The 19,759-nt window shown below is 39.4% G+C and overlaps 1 protein-coding gene across 6 annotated transcripts in view; it reads left to right on the top strand.

Moving 5' to 3' along the window:
- LARGE1 (LARGE xylosyl- and glucuronyltransferase 1) overlaps positions 1–19,759 on the top strand; it is a 277,729-nt gene that overhangs the window by 218,459 nt on the left and 39,511 nt on the right. For all 6 annotated transcript variants that reach the window (XR_003990374.1, XR_003990375.1, XR_003990373.1 and 3 more), the window contains 3 exons: positions 7,829–7,941; positions 9,516–9,641; positions 19,400–19,555. Coding sequence is in view for 3 of the 6 variants with exons in the window: in XM_030477990.1 (XP_030333850.1) it covers positions 7,829–7,941; positions 9,516–9,641; positions 19,400–19,555 (395 nt within the window). In the remaining 3 variants the exon portion in view is untranslated. The remainder of the gene's footprint in view (positions 1–7,828; positions 7,942–9,515; positions 9,642–19,399; positions 19,556–19,759) is intronic.

The raw sequence follows: 19,759 nt of genomic DNA on the forward strand, positions 1-19,759 counted from the left end.
AAATTGAAGGAACACGAACTAGGCCCTCAGAGACAAGTGCTATGTGGTGTGGATGTGGCCAGCCTGCTCAATGAAGAGCTAGACCCTGGACAGTATGTGCAACCACTCTGCAGTCCTTGATCTGGGTGCTAGGGATCACTTCATGGAGTGGATTTATTTTACAATGTAGATTTATATACTTGTCCAGGTCTAATCTTCACAGGTCAAAGATAAGTACTTACTTATAAATTAACAAAGTTCAGAGAAAATACTGGATAAAATCCCATAAAGTTGGGGAAAATAGCTCCAGGAGCTTATTTGGGAGCGAGTCAAGGGATAGTTTGATCATAGCTTATTAGTATCTGCAGGATGAAATAACATTTCTTAATAGAGGGCTTGCCAATTTAGCAAAGGTTCAGCAAGATCAAATGACTGCAAGTTCAGAGACATGTTCAAATCAGAAATAAGGGAAGTATCCTTCATCAGAGCAATTATGCATCAGAATAACTTGTCAAAGTTTGTGATAGATTATCCATTATTGTAAATTTTTAAATCAAGACAATGTTTTTCTAGAAGTTATGTTCTAGTTAGAGCACAAATCGATTTTGAAAAATCCTATGGCCTCTGTTATGCGAGAGCTGAAAATCATTCTCTCTGACTTTATCACTTAAATATGTATTTAACTGGGATTTTGTTTTCCTCTTGTCTGAAGTCACCTAAGCACCCAGGGAAATGAAATCACAGATAACCTGTCATGTAAGAACTCTGCATTTTTAGCGTTGAAGACAGGAAAAGTTCTTTAAAAGTTTGTAGAAATTTTCCACATTTCCCCCATGTCACTATTCTTTTTCAGTCTCACATTTCAGAGTGCTTGATAAGAACTGGACCTGACCATCCTTTTGTTAGTGTCAGCTTTTGACGCCTCCATCGTGACTTCCAGATATGCACAGAGGTGCACACTGAGTAACTGTTGGCTGATGCTTGTGCTTGGCAGTGATGTGAGCCACCTCTTTGAGACTACTCTCCTCTGCTCCATTTAGAATGTCCATTGCCATTGTGCTACAGCACATAGAAGTGGAAACCTCCCTCCTCTCTCCCATTGCTGGTCTGCAGTTAGAACGTGTTGTCTGAAGTTTAAAAATTCTGAGCAAAAACTTTACCAATCTTTTGAATTTGGGGAGAATTTAATGATTCGCGTCTTGAAAGCCATATTCCCAGTTTACCAGCTGAGAAATCCCTTGAGTATTTGTTTTCCAATGCCTTTAAAATGTAATCTCTGGACCCTATATGCTCACAAGCGCCACAGAATCCAAAGGAGGAGCTTTTTAAAACCCATGTAAGGAGCTTCTTCACAGGTGGTTTTCATCTCCCACAACTCTTTGCAGAGTTCAGGAAACACAGGGATTCCAGAAAGGTTACTATACTTTCTGTCTTTACTTGACTCCCAAAGCAAGTAGAGCAGCTGGAAGAAACTCTAGCTTCCCTTTCTGATTTTGCTAATATTTGTCTTTTTGTGAGTCATGTTGTTTTCCGTTATAGGATTTAGGAAAACTTTATCAGCAATTCGGGCAGGAAAGTGTATGACTTGGCACTTCTTGGGATCCGTGTAAGAGAAGGCCAATTCCTCTGGGTCCCAAGGTGTTTTTTTCTTTGCTGACCTCTGAGAGTCCTGAAGAATTGTTACTTCTCTTTACTAGACTCCAGAAGATAGGAGGGGAAAGCATTACTTAGCAGGACAGTCTTTAAGTAGCAGAGATTTTCCTCCATAGACTTCCTAAAAGTCTTATGGCTTATGACTCCCCTCCTGTGTAGACCTTTTAGACTCCTGAATCAAGGAAATTTTTCTGTAGCAGCCTATGGGGATTTAAGAAAGTTGGAGAAATTCCCCAGAAATTGAAGTCATTAAAGAGAAGACAGAAAGCATATGTTTCTTCTTTCAAATTGCTGAGGAAGAATAGCATCTAAACAATAAAGAAATAATTAGAAAACTAGGAAATTCTGAGCTACAGTCAGTAGCTCTATAAGAAGTTTGAATCATGCTTGAGTACATCTTTCATCTTAATTTTGCCTAAGGAGAAACAGCATACTTCCGAAGAGGAGAAAAAAGAAAATAAAAGTGTTCCATTTCATTAAATGGTCATCAGGAAGTGTAAACAAAATGTTTATAATGCTTCAAGAGGAACCAGGCTCCCAACAGAGTGACTGCGGTACATTTCAAAATGCACTCTATCACAGCTTCGTTTTCAATATATGTGCAGAGAAAACAAGGGCTATTGCATTCTGTCACCATGCCCGGAGGGACACCCACTTTCCATTTCAAAACAGCTTCTCAGCCCTGTTCCGTTTTCTCAGGGAAAAGTTCAAATGTGGAGTTGTTGTTTATTCTCATTTAACACACTGTGCATTCCTGCAAGTTTTTATTAGGGTTTTTTTACATTTTAAAAGGCTTTTTTTTTGAGGAAGAAAAGGCTGTGTAAGTCCATAGTTAAATAATGTACCAGGATGCAAAAATATGTTATAGAATTACAGTCCTGTGGTCATACTGTGTTAAAAGTTATAGACATAAGCTGTGCTTTTATTATACTAATGATATGGCTAGTTAGATTATGAATGGCAGTTAGATAGATGGTCTATAAATCAAATGAAATAAATGCAGTGGTTTTAATCCACACAAAGACTTAAAATGAAGCTTTAAAAATGTGTGTAGTGGCTTGTTGTGGAATTGCAGCTTTAATTCATTTTTTTAATCCCTAACAGCCATATAGTTGTGTTTTCCTATTTGCTCTCGATACTATGAGTAGAGAGCAGAAGCCATAGTCAGTAGTGTGGAGGTGTGGGCTAGCAGATTCCAGATTTAGTCCTTAGCAATACTGGTAATTTGGGCCCTGATCCAGCAGAGGCATAGTTGCGTTCCTAGCATTGCACTCTGTGACGACTTCTGTTAATTTCAGGTACAATAAATTGGAATTTAAATAATAATAAATATTTGCCAGAGCACTAAGTGATCAGCACTGCCATGGCACTTCTCCTGGGATAGCAAAGCTACAAGCCCCTTCCATAGTGCTTAAAACTGAACTCAACCTTTTGGTGCCAAATCTATTTCACAAAACATAGTAGCTTACTGTTGTTTGTACTGCCTTAAATCTCTGTGTCAGTTATTTATTGCAGCAAATCTCCATAATGTCAGGTCCATTTAACATAATTTCTAACAGCATCTAAGACTCAGTGTTTTGGTTTATGGTCTTTGGTATGCTGGTTAGGTATTGTAAAATCCCAGTAATTCTTTTAAAACTCACTATTGCTTTGTAATATATTTTGAAGTGTGTCTTGCCTGTCTTTCTCAGATACTGTAATGGTATCTACTTGCTATCTGTCTAGATGATTCACCGTTATAGACATAGTTTTGAGAAGAGTTTTTAAAAATGTGACAAGGATAGGCTTTGAGATGCTGCTCACATAATATGGCATTGCCTCAACAGCTCACAGAAGCGTCCTGTTCCACCTGAAAGAAATAGGCAAGGTAGTGCTTATAGAAAATGATTTCTTAGTAGCTATACTTTTTTTCCACCACAGCACTGAGCGTTTTTTCAGCCATCTTAAAAGGGCCATTGTAATAAATTGATGGAGTTTGAAAGCTTGTCCGGCTTCGCTATAACTTCTGTAAGTGATCCTATTCTATCTTAAAATGTTGTTTATTACTTCCAGCTCTGCTATCTAGTCACCTCTGAATTCCAGGAAAAGCTATAGTCTGTGTTCCTGAAGCAAGAGATGGGGATGCTTGGTAGCATTCCAAGGAAAATTGCCGATGTTTCTGTAAACTTTCACTTACTATTCAGAAAAATTAAATATTTTGTAGTGAAACCATTGCTTAGTCAAAACATTGGAAAACCAAAAAATTTTATTTGGATTTAATCAAAAAATGGGAAAAGGACAAAAAATTTAGGTGACCCCCAGAGTTTTGTTAGACACAGAATCAAATATTTGTTTTCCTTTTCAGGTCTTGTAAACATTTTCAATAAGATTTATAACTTGTATCAATTTTGGAGTGAAAAATACTATTTTAGAGTAAGTTGTTTTTTAAAATATGCCAAAATAAAGTATTCCCAACTGAACCGTTTTAGTCCAAAAATGTTAATTCCGGTTTCTTGCCCTGTTTTCTCTGATATATTCACCAAATTCCATTTTTTGTTTGTTTGTTTTCCTTTTGGGCCTGGGGTTTTGTGTGTGTGTCCTGAAATTACACAATTGAGAAACTCCTTTGTTGTTTGCTTTCTTATTTGTTTGTTTGATCAATCCAGAATCTGTCAGATTTTGTTAGTTCAAGTAAAGTCTCATCAAGCAGGGGGAGAAAATGGCATTCGAGTGAAAACTAGACTAGGACGTGTTCCACAGGTTTAGTAATAAAGCATTACTTTTCCAAGACCTCTTTGAGGTATTTGCATCTCTGTATACGCCTGAACTATTTCCTCAAGGTGACAAAAACAGGGTATTCTGTGGCTGATCATTATTTGTGTAATACTCATGAGACATTCAGATTGCCACTTCTCTCTTTTTGTTTATTTGCTGCCAAGCTTTGCCTTTGTTTTTCTCAGGTAGGTTAGGGCAGGACAATGCTGCACTCATCAAAAAATGAGAAGTCCCACTGCCTGGGGCCAGATGTTCATAAAATATTCCTTTGATTTTTTATTTTTTTCTCCAGTCTCTTCCTCCCCCAGCGCAGCAGCTGAGAGTAAGTCCCTTTTCCTGTTACATTCAGCTGTATGTCATCTTAAATTTAGTCTGAGGTTTCAGTCAATTTCATTCCGAGGGAAGGGGCTCCTGAGGCAAATATTTCCCTTATTTCAGACATTTTGTCTGCAAACTAATTGCGCAGATTGGAATAAGTTCATTTTTATGTTTGCTTTTAGTAAGAGAACAATATAGAAGAATAACTGAAGCACTCTGTGCTGAAGAAATGTAATTTTTCCTTTGCATTAACTGAGTTCCCAACACACATGGTTTTGCTTTGCTTTTGCGCTAAATAACACTAATTAGGTGAATAGTATTAAATTCTCCTCTTAGTAGAAATCTCTTATTCTCACTTATTCTAACGAGTAAATATTTAATCTGGCTATAAATATTTTCCAGTAGTTATTTTTACAGCAGCAGTAAATTAGAATTCCACAGTGCAAGAAGCCCTGAACACAGGCTGCACAAAGGTGTTAAACCCAAGCCTGTTAGTGAATTAAAATAGAAATCACATCAAAATTAGTCTTGACGATGGAACATTAAAAGCCTGTGAATATTTTCAGTAGCCATGATTACATCATAATTTAATACATTCTTTCTCACATCTATTCCAGTTTTTCCACCACATCTGCCTCTTTTTTTCTCAGCTGCTACCACGATAGCCCCTCAGGACAGCATGATCTCTTTAGCCGCAATGCAATAATCTCCTGCTAGCATAAGAGTGGAAGACAAATAAATTGGAGAATAATGCACATGTTAAAATATTTTCCCTTCTCCTCCTCAGTCTGGAGGCTTAAAGAAATTAAGAAAAATTGTTTTTTTGTCTATAAATTGTAAAAACTATTACATTACAGTTAACCGAATCTTACAATTATTTTTTATTTTTCTTAATAAAAAATCTTCTCTGTTGCATTTCACTATTGAAACAAATCTGACAGTTCTTGCCAGCTGGAGAAAATCCACTGCCAGAGAGGAGCTTATCCCACCCAGTTTATTGCTGCAGTACTAGGAACCTGCTTCACATTGATGTCGAATTTCAGACAATGCACAATGGCTCTCTGAGAAGCTAATGCACGCACACTACACACTCCAAATAGGCTTCGGTTATGCTGGAGAGAAGACAAACACACTGGCAGAAATAAGTTGTAGCATGTTGTGACAATACGTCCCTTTCCCATCCAACAGCTGGAAGCAGAAAGGTTGACTGAAGATGAAAGGGGATCCCTCCAGTACAGGTTCCAGCATCCTTGGGAACCAGATGGACTGAAATGGAAAACAGAACTAAAATAGGCCACAAAATTCACTGCCAGAAGAGCTTTTCTTTTTATTCATGGCAGTGCCAGGTTTTACTAGAAAGAAATTTGCCATGTCAGAAACTGAAGATAGGAATGAACTGGAACCACCTTTACTCTCTTCCCACCAGTGGAGGATTGTTCCAGGTATACTTTCTCATCTTTGTGTAGCCTGATTTTAAAGATTCATGAAATAAAGCATTTTATCTGCCATTTTTAGGTTATTTCACCACAACCGCTTTAGGAGGATTTTTCTAAAGTATTCAGATTACATTTCCTTTCTTATTCTCATTACTTTTAGTTTTACCATCTTAGACTCCCTCGGGCAGTTTTCCCTAGTGCCTGCTTTTTGCCATTTCATATTCTCCTCTATAGCTGTTATGTTTCTTTACAGTTGCCATGCTATTTTTTTTGTAAGACCTCTTGTTTAATGTCACTTGCAGATGTCATTACTATTCTGTTCACTTCTCCCTTCCACTAATGAAGATGTGAAACAACAGACTTTGCTCTTACTAGGTACTTCCTGTCAACTTCCCAGGCTGCTGTTTATGAGTACTTCTCCTTTATGGTCCTTCAGTCTGCCTTCATTCCCAATGACAGTGCTCTTGTCTAAGTCTTCCCAAATTAATTTTTCATATAAAAATTTCTGACACACTGGAGGAAAGGTTTTGCTGATGCTTCAATCCAGCTTCATTGCTTCTGCTGTTTTCCCTTCTTCTACACTAGGGATTTTGTCCAGGCAAAAAGCAACAGAGGAATAATGCATGTTGAGATAGCTCTTTTCCCGCTTGTAGTGTAGCTTTCTTATCTGAGGATCTTGCTCTATGAACACTTGCTCCCTTACTGGTGGGCTCTCGCAAAGGCAAGGTTGTATCCAGCATTGATAATCTGTTACTCAGAAAAGTTTAAAGGGCTAGATGTGTCAGATGGTAAACTTCCTTACTGGCTGGAGCATGGGCTGCAATTTCATCTTAGGCCGTGTATGTATTGCATCCGATGCAGTTAAGTATTAAGGGCCAGATTTCACCCCACACACATTGAGTAAAATGTTTTGTATCAGTGAAAAACATTTTCTTTCTCTCATCATAATCTTGATTATAGGCCAGATAGAAATTCATTTAAACAATGGGATTTTGGAAGAAGCAAATCTCTGTTCAATGTGAAGATGGCAGAAATGGAGTCCCGTGAGATAAATCAGGATTGTCTCTACCCTTTCCCTAGTAGACAGTGACATGACAGAGTGTCCTTTCAGAGCCTGTAGCTTTTCAGAGTAAGGAGTGGGGAGGGTCACTTCTGACTGTTAAAAGGGTGCTGCTTGCTTTCTTGTAGGATATTGTCTAACTCTCTTTGGAATGATAATGACCTTTAGATGGAGTTAACCACATCACGTGAATCACCTCTATTGGTTTATTTTGTAAGGAATAATCCCAATGCTAACCATGTCATAATGAAATCAAACTGTATCAGTTAAGGAGACTACTAGAAATACAACATCTTCTCTTGTCTCTCTTTTTCCCAGTTTCACTCCTTTTTAGCTACTTTAGCCTTCTGGCAAGCATGTATAACTTAGCATTCATCTGTATGCTGTCTCACCATTTCTTCTCTACAGCCTCAGGGGTTCAGGAAAACTTTCTTATGGCCTCTTGAAATCTGAAGCTTTTTTTTAGTCGATCTCCTGTGATAGCATGGGGTAAGAACTGCAGTTTCCACTGACAGATATTAGCTCATGTCCTTGTTTTACCTGCTGATTCCGAACACGGACAGGGTGGGCCCTGTCTGGCATGTGACATCATGGCTTCTCTTGTTCTCTGTGCTGTGTTTTCCTTCAGGGGTTATCTTGCTGCTTCTTGATAAGTTACGGAAGATGAAATGGGAGCAGATGTGGAGACTCACAGCAGAGCGGGAGTTAATGAGCATGCTATCCACTTCACTGGCTGACCAGGTGAGTAGGACGTTGCAGAGGAGTGGTACAACCACTGCTCCATGCATTGAGGAAAGGGAAAGAGGATAGAATTTTGGAAAAGGTGGGGGAAAGACATTGTGCATGTTTAGTCGTCCTGGGGAAGAGGTGCAAGAGAGGAATGGAGGTTTACTCATGAGGTTTTTCTTACTACACTGACATTTTTACCTCCTCTGCACAGATGATTCACAAGATAGACAAACGGTGTTTTCAAGCTTTAATTTTCTGTCCTCCTTTCTTGAACATAAAACTCTCCAGACACTAGAAGTCCAAATATACTGTGTCTTTTCCTACTGGTTATTGTCTAAGCAGACTTTAGTTTTAAAAGCCTCCAGATATTTCTTTACTGTTTCTGGCAGATGAGTCCCAGCAGTCTTTTAATGTACTCCGTGCCACAACACCCCTATGAAGACAAGCGCTGCCTTTCTCCCTGCCCCAGATGGGAAACTGAGGCCAAGAAAAGTTGTCTGCCTGTACACAGAAATGTATATTTTCTCTCTTTGTGCTTCCTGCTACCTCTCAGTTTTAAATCCAGAAACCCTGTTTATGTACTACTTAACCTGAACAAATAAGTCTTGCTCAACAGCTTGAGTGTTTTAACTCAATTCAGCATTATATTTAGATATTTCTACTGCTTCTGAGCTACATCTGTTTTATGAGTCCTGGGGTAAAGGTTGGACTTGATGATCTTAAAGGTCTTTTCCAAACTAGCTGATTCTATGATTCTACGACTAGTCACCACTAAAGAAGCATGCTGCTTACTGTGCACATAGGGTTGTGCACTTGTCTACAGTATCTTTGCAGGTTGATCCAAAAGCTACTGAAGTTCATTGAAATGATTCTTAGAACTTCACTGTGTTTTCAGTCAGATCCTGAGTTGCTGTCTAATACCTGCATGGGGCAGAATTTTGAAGAGTGGACCAAGGTTGCTAGTGTCTTACCTAATACCTTAACCACAAAACTGTCCTTGTAACTTACTTTTCCAACTGGATGGCTGCAGAAAGGCAGAACACATTCTGTGCCTTCATAGTGTAGGCTGTTCTGCAAATCTGTCCTACCTGCCCTTTCCATGAAATACCTAGAATACTTACAGCAACAATAAAATGCTAGCTAAAATCCCACATAGTAATTCACCTTGAAGCAGCACAACTGCCAGGATTACTTTCATCCCCTTTATTGAAAAGTGATGCAGTACTTACTAACAACAGGCAGTTTGTCATTTACTGCTTGTTACTCTCCCTGGTGACTAGAACAGGAACCACATCTTTTGCCAGGAGTACAAGATATATGTTTTGAAAACTTTGCTGGAGCCCGTTAGCTCTGTGTGTCAAGAGAGCCTGTTCCTCTTGTTCAGACCTATACATCACCCCTTAGATTGATAGCACCCTCTATGAAAACAGAATGGCGAAGCAAGGTTTACAGAGTTCAGCTCACATAACCAATTGCATCTCTACCTGTGAGGAGGAGAACGACACCAGCTCAGGCTCTGGGAGGGACTGAGATCACCTCATTGTAGAAGCAATGTACCGAACTGTTTCTCTGGTTTTGTCTGCTAGGATATCTTCAATGCAGTCATCAAACAAAATCCCTTCCTTGTCTACCAGCTCCCATGTTTCTGGAATGTACAGCTGTCTGATCACACCCGTTCTGAGCAGTGCTACAGAGATGTGTCTGACCTGAAGGTATGTTTCACAGGAGTTTGGATGGGTGGTATCCTTTGGGATAGAGAATGCAGGACTCCGCTGTGGCAGAAAGATGGATGTCCCTTTGAGTGGGAGTTTGAGGACAACCAAGCAGGGGAAGCAAATGTGGCTTGGCTTAGTGCATTTTGACTGTTAGAAAAGTCAAAGATGGATGCTGCTTTGGGGTTTGGCAAGGAATTAGAGTAGTGCATCACCTTTTTACATTCTGTACCTGTCACCTATGCCACTGCACCTTACTGCTGAGTTCCTCTTGCTGTCCCGGTTATTAGCTCTTCCTATCCAAAGAATATGAAACCTTTTCTTTTTGTACTGGACAATTTTAAAACTCTTTAGTCAACATCATTTAATAGAGTGAAATTCACAAAGAGGGTTGGGCAGACCCTAGCTAGAAATACATTAGTGAAAATTTAAAGACCTTGCACACTTCAAATTTAGCTTCTGCATACACTTAACCCAGCCACACTGCCACTCATTTTCCCAGGATCTGCCCTGGAAAAAAGGCTGAATAGAAACTTATTCATTTAATAAAATGAAGCTATACTATCAGTTTAATAGCACATTTTTTACTATTGTCAAGTAGAATATAAAAGCAGGATGGATTGGAACAGTATGGGTAAATTAACATCAATTGTTCTGTGGTCATTTTGAAAGGCCAGACTCAAATGTAGCATGCAGTGAGTTCAGAATTGAAGCTGATTGAGCTTCTACCAGGTGTAGAAGCTGGTAGAAGCTTCTGGCTGGCTAAACAGCAGTAGATTCCACCAGAGCAGACTAATGGCATCAGAACTACATAAAGTGTTTGGTGATCCATTTTAAAATTTAGTTAAGATTCATATACTTAATTGATCTTCAAAGAATACTTCAGTAAGTGAGGTTAAAAAAAAAAAAAAGAGAAAAAGAAAACCACAGAACCATAGAAAAGGTTGCAAGAGACCTCTGGAGACTGTGCAAACCCCACTCAAAGCAGGACACACTTTAGATCAGGTTGTTCAGCGCCTTGTGCAGTTGAGTGTCAAGTCGCCAAAGACTGAGATTCCACAACCTTCCTACCCGCCTCTCCCAGACTTTGACCACCCTCCTGGTGCAATATATTTCCTAAATCTAACCAAATTTTCCCTGGTAATAATTTGTAGAGTAACAGCAGGAGTATTCAGTATGAACACCAGATACCGGATGAATACTGAAAATCAATCACTGATTTCAAAACCTGCATTCCCCAAAAAACAGAAGATCTACTGCATGGGTTAACTGACATGTCAAAGCTGGCCAGTATTGCTTGAATTTCATACATAAAGTATTTATAACTAACTGTTCAGGTGTGGTCCCTTAAAGGCAGCTTTTAAAGTTGGATCAGTATACTGATTAGTACACTGATAACTAGATGTTTTATAATTGATGGTTGTAGGGCAGGATCAATACAGGGACTGAAAAGCATCATCATTTTATGACTTGTAACAAAGTACTGGTAGAGATTTAGTTCTGTGCTGATGTTGGGAATCATGCATGACAGCATACAAGGCCTGAAACAAAAGAAGAGATGCAGTAGCAGGGAAAATGTTTTCTAAAAGGTGAATTTTAGAAAAAATATGCCTCCTACCTGGGAGATATCAAAGTATTTTTCTGTGACTTAGAGGCTGACGTTAATTCATATGATCCACTGAGACAGACCGGATTCAACACAAGGTTAAGATACATACATTTACATGAAAAAAAATATTGAAGCTAATAACTGAGAATCTATGGCTTGGTTCAATTGCCTAAACACAATTAGAGTCACCATAGATACTCTCAGATATCCGTATGGGACTGGCAGATACAACACAGACCTGCAGGAGACTATACCCTTTTGGCAAGGCAGTTGATGGGCCAGCGGGATAACACTAACATGCTTCCAGTGTTACTATATACATCTGTATGTAGGCAGCTCAATTGTGATCCCCGTGAATGGTTTTGGAGACTGGTTAAGCTCACCTCAGAGTACACAACTGACAACTAATCAGGCAAATAAATAACTCTTTAGGCTCCAATGACTGTGTTGACTTAACTGCTTCACGTGTGCGTCATCTTGCTCATATGTAACATCTATAAGTAATTATTTAATAGAAGTATCTTAAAATTAAATTGAATCTTTTCTTCACTGTCAATTAACAAATTTATGTTTACAGGTATAACTTAGGCTTGGTTGTTTATTATAGTATATAGTATCACGCTGTCAGTTCTATTACAGCGTAGGCAATGGAGCCTAAGATGCACAATATCCTCCACTGGCTTTCTGGTCTGAGATATTTTACTCAACAAGGGGTGCAAACACATGAGCAATTTCTTCAGCTGAACTGGACTTACTCACGCTGCTAAAATTATCCCCTAAATACTGAATCAGGGCTGAAACTCTTTGCTTTGAAAGAGAGGCCAGAGCCTTATCATCTAGTGCACATTAGCCCCTGGTTTCAGTAAAGCTCTTCCCATATTCAGCAGTTAAAGAACTAGCCTTCAGGCAGAACTGTTTAAAATTCTTCATGCAATTAAAAAAAACTATAAACCAATTAAAGCTGTGATTTGCCAATGGAAATGAGCAAAAATCTAGTTCAGAAAAGAAACCGTCTGGTTTGGTATGTTATCCTCTCAAAAAATCAACAGATGTCATTAGCCCAAGTTAGAAAATTTACTCCTAAAAAATCACCAAAGTTAGTCAGTTCGATGGCATTTAATATAAATGGTATGACACAACGTATGTGGCACATCCTGTATTTCATGAGAAGACTGGAATGGGAAACGAGGTAAAAGAAACCTCTAGGGTAAGAGGGAGAAAAAGGCTGTGAAGTTTGTACTGGAGGAGTAAAAAGAATAGCATAGGAAAGAAGGAAATGCAGGGAGAAATTTAAATTCCAAGGTAAAGCTGGCCCAGTTAAGTATTCCTCAGTCAAATTGGACTGCATTCCTCAAGTCAGACCAAAAAGGCGTTGATTTCATTCCATTCAGCTTCAAAGTCCACGGGACTTGAGAATTTGTCATCTCTTACATACAACATTGTGTCAAATAAACTTGGACCCCCAGGGCTGACTGCTGTTCAGGTGGCAGGGGGTATATATACACACTTCTTTGCTGGTTTGGTCACATTCATGCAAACACAGGATGGCAAGCATACTTTTTGCAGACCTGTGGAGCACTTGGATATTTCATATTGCTTGAAGAAGATTCTAATCACATTTTTCTCTTTATAGTACTCATTAAGTTGCATCTCTATCTGTTTTGTTGGGAAAAAAAAGAAAAGGTTTTTTTGTACTGTTTTATGTTAGAGGTCGGATGTTTGACTACCAATGAACTCTTCTTCCTTGCTACAGCTGAGCAGCAAAAACAAATGTAGAAGAACTTGCATATGGGGGTCTTTTAGAAAAGGCATAAGAATAGAAATACTCATAACTAAGTTCTGCATTTTTAGTGACCACTAATTTTATATCTATCTAAAACAACATCAAGATAAGACTAGTTTGCTATTTTTACTCATATAAATGCTTACTTACCTCCTGTGTCATACTCTGTAGTGCTAGATGCCACACTGTACACAACTAGATGGAAGTCTGTGAGCTTTGTTCTGCTGTCCATGGCATATGGAACCAAACCTTACATAAACAATTACACTTACAGAAATCTTCCTTTTCCCATCCCAAAGAAACCTGTAATAAGGATGGTTTGCATCAGTCAAGAATGTCTTGAAATGAACAATTATAATAGAAAACAAAGGGTAGGCTAAGAGGAAGCAGATGCCCTTTAATTCTTTTTGCCAAGTGAGCCAACTGCAGTCTCTAAAGGCCAGAGGTGTTTGGGTTTGTGTGTCGCTTGTTACACCTTGGAGAAACACTCAGGAGTTGTTATTGATGACTGGCCAAAAGATATGCAAGTGCTAATAGTCATTGTATGTAGGCATCCACTGTCTGTCTTGCTTATCTCAGCTCTTCACATGGTCCCCAGTAGCTTGTCAATGGACAAGCTTGTGTCCTGTAGGACCATTCCTTGCTGGGCTTCAAAGCCTGTAGGGATCTGCCTGGAACTGAGGTTCATTTATGCATTACTTTTGCTGGTTTGGGCCCTGTGTTTGCTTTCGTTTTTGGTGAATAGTTTGTTCCTGTCTGTGAGGGAATCTCAATTACTATGATTTGGCACAAACCAAATGGCAAGAAAAATCCTGTGAAAGAAGGTAATGAATTGTGATGCCTCTGACAATGAATCATGACCTCATTGAATGAGTCAGTCTTGAAGAGAAGTCTGGTTGTCAAGGATACAGAAGCTATTTACACACAGAGAATCTGGTAATTCACAATCACAAAAATCAGATGCTGGATTCTTCAGTGGGAATATGTCAAATTATTAGACTTTTACCCTCAGCTTCAAAGTAAAAAAATGCTTAAAAACCTGTTGATAGTTTTTCAAACTGGTTTTGAATACAGCTGATACTAAATTAGCAGATAAATAATTAATCTCATAAATTCTCCATTCTGAAATTACATTGTGTGATTCACTGTGTCCTCCCTGGGAATGTCTTCTATGCTTTGTGAGATTGCTTGCTAAAGTTTAGACAGCTTCTTGTCCATAACCCAAATACATCTTTTTCATATCTGCTTCAAACATAACCTGTTGCCTTCTTGCACCTTTCAATGCCAACCAAGGTAAAGCTACACTGAGTGGAGAAAGGGCTCAAGAGGGTTAAACATACCCCTCCCTTAAGTGAACATCAGGGTCAGTAAGGTGCTTTCACTCCCCCAAAAAGGGAGCACTGTGGTATTATAGAGGTGTTTTTGGGGGGTGTTTTTGCAGGCAGGAGGCCTCTCATTAGACATTGGTATGATAGTTGAAGGGAGAGCTGCAAATCCTTTTGAGGAAAAACTGAGAATTTTGAAAAGTACAGACACGGACAGTCTGTCACCTTATCGCCATACAGCACAGGCAGTAAGCTGGGGAGTAAAGCAATACCTGGGGCCATGGGCACCAAATCAGGCAGGGCAGGGATTTGAATCCCACATCCAGAAGCAGTGCCTGGACCTGTGGGTTGCTGGCTACTCTACCATGAGCCCCTTCCGCTTATGTAGTTCAGAAGTATCACTCTGAAACCTCCCTGATGACATTTTTGTGAAGTGTTTGATCCTTTCCAAGGAAATTGGTTCTTTTATTAAACCATATATTTCTGACAAAACATAGTTTAAAAATAAAATTTCCAGACATCTCTAATTGAGGCAAAAGTTACACACGGGGTGCTTGTATGGAGTGTGGCTTGGGGCATATTTAAACTTTTCAGTAATACTAGCCTGAAAAAAAGCCTGTTGAGATGGCATTAAAGTGCCATGTATTACATGGCTTTACTGTGCAGATTTGCTGAAGACTTAACTCCTGTTGGTCTCAGTGGGAACTGTCTGGTTGCCTAAACAAGTAGACTAGTTTTTAAGCAGAAAAGCTCCCCCTCTACAAAATGCCACTTTCACTTACTTGAATCGTGAAGTGCTCATGGGCTTAATTAAGAATATCTCTTCAGTGCTTTGCAAAATTAAACTTCTTTAGACTTAAATATAAGCTGAATTTATTCTTACTTTTTACCTTTTCAGCCTGGAAAGTATGTGTACAGGATATCCTTTATTCTCTGATATTATAAGGGCTGAAGCAGAGTGAGAAATTACCAAGATGTGTCTTTAGGTAAAAAAATGGAAGAGGTTGTTGTTAAGGAAATATTTGGCCAAATACTTATGGAGAGAGAAGATGCTTCAGGGGAAAAATGGATGAAAGTACCTATAGAAATAATGTTGTGTTGAAGCTTAACATTTAGTGGGTTGAACATCAGATTAAAAACATTTAATCTCCCCAGAGAGGACAATGAAGCTGGTAACCTAAGGACGTTTGCTGGGATTTTTGTTTTCAGTGTATTTCCATGAGTATAAATGACCTTAGAGCCCTGTCCTATAATCCACCAGCATATGACATCCTCTGTTACCTTCCATCTCCAGCTGTGTCATCATTTGAGTGCTTTGGGTCAGAACCTGGTGAATAAATGGGAAGTACTGATGCAGTTAGCCTGTTTCACTAGGTCATAAGTGTATGGCAGTATTTCAGGAGGCTGGCTGAGCGTAATCAGTGAGTGGTAACAGTTGCTGATTAACTAGGATGGTATTAACAGAAATATAGATAGTGCCAAGTTGCTTAATGACAACTAACCAAGTGTTAAATAGATGTGGATTTTTAAGTTCTGATCTTTCAGTACTTAAATTGCTAAATGAAGATTTAGGAGAGTATTTTTCTTAGTTCTCAGGATCAAGTTGCCTTGATCAAGAGTGGAAAGAATCTGTTGAACAGCCTGAAGGTTAGCACTGTTCCTGAGGTGTCCACCCAGATAATGGCACTGGAATTTTATATGTTCTAGCTGCAGTCCCCTCTGTAAGCTAACAGAGCTTTGGAATAGCTCAGAAATTAGGAGAGAAAATAGAAGAAGAAATATACACAGTATTATGGTGCTGTTCAGTCTTGGAAAGGGGATGTAGTAATGAAAGTTTTAGTTTCTAGATTCACTTTCTTTTTCTAATGCTGAGGTAACAGTTGCACAGTCTGCAAATAAAATGGATTCTAAGTTTGAGGGCTTTTTCGCTTCTGATTTCTCTGTAGTCTCTAATTGACTTTTTTTTCTTCCAGTCAAATCATTGTTGCCTGCAATAAACTTTCTAATGTAATGGCCATAGTTTTACCTGTGCAGCCCATTGTCTTTATCATGTACTTCACTGGTGCCCATGACAGGACGTCATACATGCAAGGATGTCTTGGCCTGTAGAACTTCTGCTATTGCTGATGTGCAACAGACCAAATCAGACAGCTACAGTCAGAACTGAAAGTGAATTTGTGGGCTGACAGCAAAATAAGAATACAGTCTTTGGATGCACTGTTCTATGTCAATGGTTAAGAGTGTTTCTGCTTTTTGAAACCTGCTGTTCTCTTTTATGCTTTCAAATATCAAATAATATTTATCTAATCATGTTACATTTGAAAAGCAGCCTGCTTTTTCACTAGACCTGTTTTGTGGTTTTCTTACCTCAGGTCATCCAGATGGTTGCATAGTTCCTTGATGTTCTTTAGCACATCATCTTAAGCACACATTCACATGTGCTGTCTTTCTTGATTAAAAAATCAGCTTTTATGGATAGTCATCAGCTCCATTCAGCTTTCTTGAGTTCACTCCAGGCTCCACTGACATCTGTACACACGCAGCGTCCTGACATGTTTCAAATCTGATCAGATGTGAACCACCAGCTAGGCCCTTGACACTTACCAGCTTTTACACACACAACACATTTTGAAGCACAGCAGCAGAGAGTCTCTCTGCTGACAACTGCAGTTGCCTGGCTTTGACATCCCCCATACAACTGGGTAGAGGCATCAACACCAGTACTTGGCTGTGATGTGACATAGTGTATGTTGATGGGAAATTTCTACAGCACCGGGAAGCCTGTCCCATAACAGTTACTGAGTTTATCATCATTAGCCACTTCTGTGCTCATGGTCCCCAGGGTGAGCGGTCAGAGTGCTCACCAGGGGGGTGGCTCGTGAAGCCATCCGACAGGAAACTCACATGAAGTATAGGAGTAGTATGGAGAACACACAGAGGATTTTTCTGAGCGAGTATTTTTTGTCCCACTTGCCAGCTTCTCAGATTTCTTTGATCCACTCTTTTAAGTGCAAGTTACCAGCAGACAGTTTCCATTCTATGCCTGCTTGTAAAAAATGCATACTGGTACCCTGTGAAACTGTTAATCAGCCCTTTAGGTTCCTTCAACCCTGTGCTTCTATTACATGTGCCTGTTTCCCTGAGGTAGGATTCAATTGTTGAAATTTTTTTGCATGCATTTAATACCTTTTGCTGCAGTTAAATGCAATGGATTAAATGTCAAGTTCTTTTCAAAGAAATAAGATTTTGGAGATCCATTTTTCAGTGGAGGAAATCTGTCATATTAAGTTTATGTCCTAACCTCCCTAAAGCGCTTTCTGTTTCTGTGATGTTCTGTATTTTTAGCAGCAACATGTTATTGCACAGATAAGTTACACTTCCAAACATATGGACAAATGTAAAGCCAGCAAAGAATGCAGCATTACCTGGGAAAAAATATCTACACTGAGTATTTTTGTCCAAGCAATTTCCCAGATTTATACAGTGTGTAGATGCATCGTGATCTTGATTTAAAGTGTTCCTATAACTGGAAAAAGTGATTTGCCAATTTCTGAAATGTTTTTTTCTTCTTTCCTTACAGTTACTTTTCTTTAACTGCATGTATGGTTTTCTGACATCCTAGTAGCCTTAGCAGTGAAATCCCAGGAAGGGATAAAGCTTTCCCTATCAGGAGGTGCTTTCATTGGTGTTAGGTACATAGAAGAGAGTGCCATAGCTTTTATAGAAGTATAAACATTCAGCGGAGAGGCTGTGTTGTTTGCTCAAGTTAGTACACGAAGAATTCAGGCTGTGCCCTGCTTTTTCCTCCTCCAGTCCACTCATTCAGCAACAGATAGTATGATTTCAGAGGGCTCCCTGTTCCTGTGGAGCTGTGTTGCTGACTCCAAGGGAACTGCATTCATCTGCTCTGGGCTGCTTCTGTTCTACGTGCTGCACTTGAGCTCTGTGCATTCCTTCCCACAAATGCAGTGTTCAGAGCAAAACTCACCGCGCGACCGGCTCAGCCCGGCTCAGCAGCTGGCATTGCAGCTCTGTGGCTGTGTGTGAGTGACACTGTGCCTTCATGCAATTAACTTAATGGATTCAGAGAACCTCCAGAACTCCTAGCTTGGAAGTATTCCCAAAGGAGACTTTTTTTTTTTTTAAACTCTTCAGAAGTCACAGGAATAAAACTGAATACAAAGCATTTGGTGGTTTTTTTTTTCTTATGCCTAAAATACAGCCTCTATAAAATGAAATAATTCCTGCAAGCCACCTGTGGCTCCCTCTTAGTTTTTCCTCTAATGGGGCCTCATTCTCGTTCACATTGGCAGCAGTGCAAAGTTGCCTTGATGTAAATGAGAATCAGGCCCTTTATGTCAGCATTAGAGTTAAATCTAGGCCAGTGTGAAAGTCATCTCTCATGAGCAGAGGGTAAATACCTGCTAGAAATTGGAATTCAAAGGGTAAAGCATTGTACTGCATCACTGTGTTTTGTAACACAACTGAAATTAGTCTTGTTTAAAATAATGGCAAAATGGAAGTCAAATTAAATTCAGTCATTTTTGAAGGGTGTAAATGGGTATAGGAATTAATTTCAGTCTTTTTCTTCTCAATACCTAAGCAGAGAAGAGTCTGCCTGGCCTGAAACAGTGGATCAATTTCATTAGCTGAAACAGTCATGTGGAAATCTGAGATTAATGTTTAATACCCACTTCCCTGTGTCCCTCGTCCTTCTACCTTCTTCAACAGAGTCCATAACCTATCAGCTCCCTGATTAGAGTTGTGGCAGCATTTATAAGGTGCTGCATCACAAACTAGAGCAGCACCCTAACTCAAATGTGTAGGTAATCCTGTGGAGGAGTTTCAAAGCACATCATCTGTAGAGTTGCAGTTACTTGCGAAGGATGTGGAAAAGCCTGCCTTTTAAAAAGACTGTGTAGTTTTGGGATTGTTTGTTTTGTTTTTAAGAGGGCGGCAAACTGAACACACATAAAAAGAGGAGATAAAGCAAATCTGTATTCTAACAGCAGGATGTGTTTTCTCTTTTTTTCCCTCTGAGGTGATTCACTGGAACTCACCAAAGAAGCTGCGAGTGAAAAACAAGCATGTGGAGTTCTTCCGCAACCTCTACCTGACATTCCTGGAATATGATGGGAATTTGCTGAGACGGGAACTCTTTGGCTGCCCCAGTGAGGCAGATGTTAACAGTGAAAATGTAAGTGGGATGTGTAGGGCTTGACAATTTAAAGGATGGTGCATACAAGGCTCAGGCTACGTGAAGGCTTGGAGAGTTGGTGGTGCAGGTAGTGAAGAGGGACTCAGAAGAATTGAGGTCAGTGCTCGGATTCCAGGAATAACACTGCATATCATGTAATCCCTCTGTGCCTCAGTTCCTCACCTGCAAAACTGTGATATTAAT

This window comes from Strigops habroptila, chromosome 3 (assembly GCF_004027225.2).
Source record: "Strigops habroptila isolate Jane chromosome 3, bStrHab1.2.pri, whole genome shotgun sequence".
NCBI lineage: Eukaryota > Metazoa > Chordata > Aves > Psittaciformes > Psittacidae > Strigops > Strigops habroptila.